This window comes from Bombyx mori, chromosome 16, assembly GCF_030269925.1.
Source record: "Bombyx mori chromosome 16, ASM3026992v2".
NCBI lineage: Eukaryota > Metazoa > Arthropoda > Insecta > Lepidoptera > Bombycidae > Bombyx > Bombyx mori.
Window position 1 is genome coordinate 11596932 of NC_085122.1, and position 9365 is coordinate 11606296.

Genomic DNA, 9365 nt, shown 5'->3' on the forward strand with positions numbered 1-9365 from the left:
GTGTGCATACACAGGCAATAAAAATTAAAATTATTCTATGTAGACTACACTTTATTACTTTCACCTTATTACAATAAATAAGAGTTCAAATAAAACAAAACGCAAACTTTAGAATTCATGTAATTTCTAGAAATCTCCAAACACTTTTATTTCGTTTAAATTTATTACAATGCAAAACTGGTCACCGAATCCAATGATTTTTTTCTCCCATTTCTATAACGAAAGTTATAAATTGACGCTGAATTGTTTTTGTATGGTACGATACGACACGGATTTACATGCATCTAAGAAATACTTTAATAGCTAACAGTTATAGTAATGTGAGCACAGTACTGCCAAATATAGTATAATAATATCCAGATTTTTAAGAAGTTATTTGTAGCAATTTTAACTATAACATATGAGATATAAAAAAGTATACAGTAGGTATTTATTATGTTCCCTTGATCAATTGAATCTTTGAAAATAAAGTGAGAATCCTTGTCGTATCGTATCGACACAGATAATCGTGAAAATGCGTATTTAAACACCGAGTTGGTTGTTCAGAATAGGGACGTCAAACTGGGCCACGAAGAAGTTGCCCGCAATCGGAACCCCTAGGTTGTACTTCATGGCGAACTCGGCAATTTTGAAATTGATTCGTTTGACGGTCGAACTGTGGAATTATTTTGATTACTTCTCGTCATATCATCATCGCTAGGATGTTGAGATTAATTTTTAGTATATATTTTTTTGTTGGTAACAAATTTTAGCTTAATAGAAGAGACAGACAACAAGAGATAAGACAATGACAAGATAAGTAAGACAAGTATTAAGACAATGACTTCTTTTTAATTTCCCACTGATATCTGAAAATGAATTCTGCTAATCACCTTGAAACGTGAGGTCAAATTACATTGTATCACGTCTAACCCGCCCTTCAAAACTAGTAAATCCGGCAGAAGTCGAATGGTAATTTTTACTCATAAAAATATCTTACAAATAGAAACTGCAAGCGTATCATTGCTACTGTTGAGGTATATTATATATTTATTTATTTAAGGATTACCGACAGGGTTTACAGTAAGACATAAAATAACATTGATATGTATAGAGCAATTGATAACTGCAACTCTAATTAGAGGCAATCACAGCATGCATCACATTAATATATCAATAGAGATTTAACAATACTATTAATAATAATAAAAAATTAGAAACAAAAAAAATATTAATCTAGCTACGATTTATTTTCAGAAAATGTTGTTTTATTCGTGTTTTCAATAATCAACTTTATCGATAATCAACTTCATGACTCTTCCCGATATCTATTGGCGAATAGTAATACTATTTTTCACTAAAGTTATTTCAGCAGATGCCGTTCTAAGCCACCTGCCAAGCCAAGCCAATGAATGGTTTTTTATTTTCCGGGCCAGACCCGAACCTCCTACGAGGTCCCCGCGCATAAGGGGCGCGCGGGGTATGTGAGACTCAACGATCTGCAGGTGTTGAGAGCAGATCGCGGGCCCAAGGATTTTAGGGCCCACCCACTAAACGACTCCCCTGCACTCTTACACTCGACGTCCGATCTCCGTCCGGGGTCAGAACCCGGTCAGAGCAGGGGGGTTCCCGCGGTCAACACTACAACCAGACACGCGGCGCCACACCGAGGACGCCCGACCGACGGGTCGTCGAGGCGATAGTCGACGACCAACGACGTCGGTCTCCGCGGTACGGCGGCCCTACCAGGCCGCCCGGGCGATGCCGCTGGTGTTCCGGGATACCCCGCTGGGCCAGAACCAGCCTAGGTCGGAACGCGATACACCGCCGACCGGGAAGTCAATGAGTGCTTAGTTTGAGGTTAGACCAAGAAAATGAATTGTTTATTTATGTTATTTGTGTCTTTTTAACTCACGTTTTTCACCCCATAAATTATTTACAAGTAGAATGTAATGACCCGCCTCTGTATTTACGCAGACAATATTTATCGGATAGATACCTATCTATTCCGTTCATTTCAATTTTCTAATCACCCATTGAGATCAAAGTTGAATTATCTTTGTGAACATATAAACACATCTCCATTTTGGAAACATAAGCAGCCTCCCCTTCTTGTAGTAAGCTATAGAAAATTCTTATCATTAGAGTCTCCTACCCACTGTTCTAATTATCTTCCTCTATTTTGTTTTAGTTATGACTCTTTAATTTTGAATCCGAATGTTAATTTAAATTTTCTTAGTTCAAATCGTCATCAATCCAATTCTGAATTCAAATCCCTTGTGAACGAAAACTGGCAAGGATATCATTCTATTTTCACCGATGCATCTAAAATAAAAAAACAATTGTGTTGGTATCGGTGTATATCATCCCCAATACAAGATTGTTCAAAAAGTGAAGTTCCCTAAAGAAACATCAGTATTTACGGGTGAATGTGTGGGTTTATTAAAAGCTGTAGAATACATTTTATTAACTAAATTGAACCAAACAATTGTTTTTTCTGATTCTAAGAGCGCTCTGCAGGCTATAATGAGATTCCCATTTAAATCTCGTAATTCGAATCACGTAATTCTAGAAATAAGAAATATAATTTTTCAATGCATGAATCTCAATTTAAAAATCAGCTTTGCTTGGATTCCAAGTCATTGTGGAATTAAAGGTAATGAAATAGCTGACACCTTGGCCAAGGAAGCTATAACTTGTGGGGATGTTTTCCCTTTTAAAAATTATACATTATAGCAACCCTAACGCCTGCCGCGTCGGCAGCCGCGTCTGATCGCGCGCCGCGACCAATCAGGGGTTCTCGTTGTCGGCTCCCGGCGCGATTCAAAGAGTAGCGACCGAGGGGCTTTCCTTTTGACAAGCCGTGCGTGCGCCTTTACTGGCGCCGACAGTTCACCCGCAACTACCGAAGCATACACACGAGAATACGTCCGCACCTCGTTCGCTACCATTCCTTTTCGAACTTGTTTGTGGGACCCTCTGGAGTATTCATACCCAGTGCTCCAGCTGGACAACACAAAAACATGTGATTTGGTGAACTTGTCTCAAGATTTTCTTCATTCCAGTTGGCAGAGTAGCTGGGCTGAATCAAGCCAGTCAGGGAAATCTTATAGTACTGTTCAACCTACAATACCTTCAAAGCCGTGGTTTTTCAAAATTCATTTCGCTAAACGTGTAAGATGTCTCATTCGCATGCGATTGGGACATGTTTCCACTCCAGCCTTCGATCAACAATAGTAAACTTAGTACAATAGTTACTATTGATGATCGAAGACTCCAGCCCATCTTTTTAAATTCAAAATTGTTGATAGTCCGGCCTGTGATTGCGGTGCTGAAGTCTGTGACGTTAATCACATTTTCTTTTCTTGCTCTCTAAATGATTGCTCTTCTTTCTATTTCAATTTGATTTCATTACGTATTCCCTTTCCTACTTCCATTAAGTGTCTTTTATCTATGAATTCTCCTAATGTATAGGTACAGTTTATTGTCTTTATTTATATTATCTAATGATGTATGTACATACGTTAATTTAATCTTATTTATATATGTATTTTCATATATTCTCTAACTTTCCTAATCTTTCCCTTGCGAATCCGATTAAGTTTTTTTTTGATTACGTAGTTTTCCAACCTTTTATTTAGCTCTGTGGCAAATGCGCAAGCCGCGCGAGCCAAAATCAAACAGAAGAAGAAGAAGAACTCACGTGTTCTCTTAAAAATGCCTAAACGATCTTGGAATATTTCATCATTTTATCAATATGTAATTCGTATTTAAATATAACTTCTAAAAAACATCGTCTAGTCTAGTGCATAATAACATCCATTAAATAGTGGAGAAATAAATAATAAATTACAGTTTCCGAAGCGAAACTTGGGCGGGTCGCTAGTAGGGAATAAAAAGTAGATGAGGTTGTATTGAAAAGTCAATGTGCTTCTTTACAAATAGTTTAAAACTTACATGTTAGGGAGTCTCGGCTCGTCAAATGTGAGCTTCGATGGTTGTTTGTACAAGAGGAACACGTATCTGTGCAGGCCAGTCGCTATCGGAGGTGCGGCGCCCAGGTATTGGGACAGAGTTTCGCCGGAGCATACCTCATTGCCCTGGATGTTGCCAACCAGCCAGTGTTGCAATTCACGATTTATGGGCAGCTTACGGGACGGCACGTCAGGGTCTGTTCAGGGGGACGATGTTCGTCTCAACTATTCATCTTTCTTTATGAATGAACTGGCGATGCTAAATAGATGTGAATGCGTGAATGACGCTGTCCATCTCAAGAAATTGAAGACTCAACTGAATGATAGAAAATTGGTGCTTATCGATGATCTTATGTATAGATTATAGGGGAAGTGATCTCTTGAGAGGCAACGGTAGTGAACGTCTTGTAATTTAACCACCTTTGACCTAAGGGTTTTAGTTGCGAACAGTATAAGTAAATAAGCTGCTTACCGACCATGGCCAGAGTGTAGTACTGCCCTGGCTCCGCGTCCCATTTCACTGAAGGCTCGTCTTTCACCTGAGTTGGAGTCAGCTCATTGCCTTCTTCAACTTCAACTCCGCTTGGGTATTTCACCTGAAAATGTATTTTTGATTTTTTTTATTGCTTAGGTGGGTGGACGAGCTCACAGACCACCTGGTGTTAAGTGGTTACTGGAGCTCATAGACATCTACAACGTAAATGCTCCACCCACCTTGAGACATAAGTTCTAAAGTCTCAGTGTAGTTATAACGGCCGTCCCACCCTTCAAACCGAAACGCGTTACTGCTTCACGGGAGAAATAGGCAGGGCGGTGGTACCTACCCGTGCAGAATCACAAGAGGTCCAACCACTAGTAATTACGCAAATTATAATTTTGCGGGTTTGATTTTTATACACGATGTTATTCCTTCACCGTGGAAGTCAATCGTGAACATTTGTTAAGTACGTAGGTTTTATTTTATTTCATTAGAAAAATGGTACCCGCTTGCCTCTAATATTAATATAATTCTAATAATCAATAATAGATTGGACTGCTACATTTATTCTTTGTGGCAGATATTATGCCCTAAAATTTAAGCATTTAACAATTAGTGCAGCTGATTTATCTTCAAAGGCATGAAATTGCCGCCCTTATGAAACAGGAAATTTCATGGTATTTGAAGTTCTGTAGCCGGTAATAATCATAAAAGTGAATCTTAATCGCTTCGAAATCGAATTTCTAGATCAGCTTGCATAAATATTTATGTTCAGAACATCAGTTCACTGGTGGTAGCACCTCTTGGGAGTCCGCACAGGTAGGTAACACCGCCCCGCCTATTTCCGCCGTGAAGCAGTAATGCGTTTCGGTTCGAAGGGTGGGGTAGCCGTTGTAACTATACTGAGACCTTAGAACTTATATCTCGAGGTGGGTGGCGCATTTACGTTGTAGATATCTATGGGCTCCAGTAACCACTTAACACCAGGTGGGCTGTGAGCTCGTCCATCCATCTAAGCAATAAAAATAAAAAAGAAAGCCTTTTGAACCTCTGTCTACCTAGCGAGATTACCCGTTCAGCGTAAAATACTTTTCTTCGTAGTAGTCGTCTTTCCCTTTTTTTCCCTCCCTATTCACTGGTAGCCTAAGGGGCAATTCCAGTTACTCTCTAGCTGGTATGTAAGCTCACGGGGCCCAACTGAAAGTTTGCTAACGCAGACCTGGGCAGTTTTTTGTTTTTCTACCTAAGCTGATAGCCTTGAAAGTCTATTTCAGCGTAACCTTAACTAGTAGGTGAGCTCACGGGACTCAAACCTGACGACGTTGCTAATACGAACCCTAGCAAGAGACGTGCTTCGCAGAATTTCTTCTGGAAAAGCACCGGGAGGATCCGAAATGACGTGTTTTGGGCGACGTCGACTGCTTTCCATTCTGTCCGCAAGATCGGGAATGCCTAGGCAGTGCTTCGCAGAATCTTTCACCGGATCGAAATTGTAACCCATTGAGAGGATTGCGCGAGAAACTCAGTGGGTTGTATATATGGAATGTTTCTCAAAATATTCGCATTTGCACCAATCATCCATACGATATTTTTATGGGCTCGCAGATTTGGCTCGATCAAACGTTGATAAAGTCTGTTATTCTACACCAGTGGCTGCTACTAAACAAAAAAAGTTATCAGTCTTTGACTTTTTATTGAGGGTTGATATCGTTTCCGTTGTCATAGTTTATGGCCGTTTTCTGTTCCTGAGTAATTAAAGGAAACACATTTTGAAAGATAAGAAAAAAACTTGATTTTCTTTTGCAAAAACGATGAGAAAACCGGTTAAAACACAGTTTTTATAGCTCGATTGTTTTTATGAGGTAGGTAGTTAACTTTTTTGGACTTTTTAATTGAACGTTTTACAACTTACGGATAACTTAAAAGTCTATTAATTCAAAGAAGATACATAATTTTGTTTTAATTTGATATAAAGTGGCCTAAGCTTACCATAGTTATTATGGAGCAATGGAGGTTTAAGTTTTCATGAATTTGAATTTGATTAGGCAAAAAAACAATACGCGCAAAAATAAAGATTACCAAGCCATCTGTTATCTATGGGTGAAACTGGATAGGCCGGATTTGCATCAAAATGTATATATAAGTATTTTAAATAAATTGCAATATACATATAAGCATGATTATGAAAAATTGTAGGTTTTTTTTTGTTTTTGTTATATGGGTAGACGAGCTCACAGCCACCTGGTGTTAAGTGGTTACTGGAGCCCATAGACAACGTAAATGCGCCACCCACCTTCAGATATAAGTTCTAAGGTTTCAGTATAGTTACAACGGCTGCCCCGCCCTTCAAACCGAAACGCATTACTGCTCACGGCAGAAATAGACAGGACGGTGGTACCTACCCGTGCGGACTCACAAGAGGTCCAACCACCAGTAATTACGCAAATTATAATTTAGCGGGTTTGATTTTTATTACACGGTGTTATTCCTTCACCGTGGAAGTCAACCGTGAACATTTGTTGAGTACGTATTTCATTAGAAAAATTGGTACCCGCCTGAGATTCGAACACCGGTGCATCGCTCAACACGAATGCACCGGACGTCTTATCCTTTAGGCCACGACGACTGATTGAGACATTAATATAAACACTATATAGATAAACATGGTTCATTAAAGGAGACCCTATATTAAAGGTATTTAATGTGTATGGGCTTCGATATCCACTTTACACTAGAAGGGCCGTTGGTTCGCTCGTCCGTCTATGCAATAGAATAATATATATAAAAAAGAATATGTCAATTTCCGTTTCATCGAATCAGCAAATAGGATCCGCCCAATGAGAAAGAACCCTTGGCCAAATGAAAAAGAAAAACTGTCAACAATTAAGTATGATGCAACGTATTTTATCGTTGTAACATTAAATTTAACAGCAGGTACATAAATGCAATCGATGTCACGACAGACATTTTACTTCACGATCGACCTACTAATAGCTGGCGTGATCACGCATCCCTTTTATTATGTATCTTAACGCTGTTTTTTTAACTATGTATTACCGAATCAATAAGCGACTAGGTTTGTTACATAATCCCACTCCTCCTGGCTGAGCTCGTGTTCGCGAACTGTCCTGATGAAACTAGAGAGGACTCCGGGCCACCAGTGTGGTTAGTGAGAGTTTTTTAACGTTCTCGATAGCGTAAAAGTTAGCTCATATTTGTATGGAATGGGATCGTTTGCCTACGTTTGCCGCTAGGGGCGCTGTTCTAACTGCATACAAAATTTATCTATTCTGTGCAAAATTGAGCTAACTTTTACGCTATCGAGAATGTTAAAAAACTCGCACTAAGCATACAGTACTCCTTCAAGCAAGGAACTAGGTGCTCGTAAATATTCGCGAGAACATTTTATATAGCCGAATACCAATGAAATTTTAGGTAGAGGATGAATCTTTATTAAAACATCATAATGTTTAGACAAATGAAAGTGGTACAACTCGCGAACGTAAGGACTATCTCTTCTAGACAATCCTTGTTCTAGACCAGGGCTTCCCAAACTTATTTTGTCTACTGCCCACTTTAAGAATAAATTATTTTTTAGCGCCCCCATTTTTTCACGTATTAAAAATCCATAACAGCGAGAGCTCAGTCGGTGTCTAAGAGTCCTCCTAGATTAAATTACAAATCGCCTTCCAAGCCACTAACTACACGACACCCCTATTTTTTTTCTGGGTCTCCTACCGCCCCCCTTTAGGCCTGCAGCGCCCTCGGGGGGGCATTATCGCCCACTTTGGGAAAGGCTGTTCTAGACGAACTTAAACACACAAAAATTGTGGTTTTCAGTAGTCCGTTAGCATGCTTCAATACTATTGGGATTGAAAAGAAATTTGGGAATTAAATTAATTGTAGACATTAGTTTAACTAGTTCTCAAACCTTATTCTAGATATTTCAGCCGGTGTCAGTTCACTGAGTTTCTCGCCGTATCTTCTCAGTGGGTCGCGCCTCCGATCCGGTGGTAGATTCTGCGAAGCACTGCTCTTGCTAGGGCCAGTGCTAGCAACACTCCGGTTTGAGCCCCGTGAGCTCACCTACACGTTAGGGTGAAGCTGAAATAGCCTCTCAAGGCTATCAGAATAGGTAGAGAAAAAAATTCAGCCTGTATATTTTAAAGACTTCACTCACCTGCAACAAAGCGGCCGGCGCTTTTGGTATAACATCAGGCACCACTTGGCTGGCCTCGAAGGACCTCGCTACGGTAGACATCGCTCTGGTCAAGACCCTAAAATCGACTATAGTGGCGACTGTTAACAAAACAATCGCACATCTGATTAACGCACCCATTTCTTGACGTTCAAAAACGAGAAAGTGTGAATTACGTGCGATCAGATCGAAGATCAGTGAGCGACTGTCTATCGAAATGAATTATGGTTGATGGTTATATAAAAGTAATGCCTTTTTCTATAGGATAAGTGAAGACAAAAGTGTGCATATTTTTTTTCTTTTATCGACCCTATCCGGTAGAACGAATTTAACGGCCAGAGTTATGAATTTCACAACCTAAATGGCCACTTTTAGGAGAACGTATTGGGATTCGCATTGCGTCCTCTCACACCGAGAATTAATCGAAATTTTAATTTTGCAAGTTACATTTTTATTACAGGATATTATTATTCGTTCGTCGTGGAAGTTGTTTGTTAACAAGTTTTTTTTTTATTGCTTAGGTGGGTGGACGAGCTCACAGCCCACCTGGTGTTAAGTGGTTACTGGAGCCCATAGACATCTACAACGTAAATGCGCCACCCGCGTTGAGATATAAGTTCTAAGGTCTCAGTATACATACAACGGCTGCCCCACCCTTCAAACCGAAACACATCACTGCTTCACGGCAGAACTAGGCAGGGTGGTGGTACCTACCCGTGCGGACTCACAAGAGATC

General features: G+C 39.8%; 1 protein-coding gene across 1 annotated transcript; it reads right to left on the minus strand.

The window, feature by feature from the left end:
* Positions 1 to 104: 104 nt before the first annotated feature.
* On the minus strand, positions 105 to 8892 carry LOC101745023 (protein D2). Its single transcript, XM_004922692.5, has 4 exons — positions 8612 to 8892; positions 4426 to 4549; positions 3937 to 4150; positions 105 to 655 (listed from the first exon to the last, which is right to left on the minus strand). Exons 1-4 carry the CDS (start codon positions 8768 to 8770, stop codon positions 523 to 525), a joined length of 630 nt encoding a protein of 209 aa, XP_004922749.1. The 5' UTR covers positions 8771 to 8892; the 3' UTR covers positions 105 to 522.
* Positions 8893 to 9365: the final 473 nt, after the last annotated feature.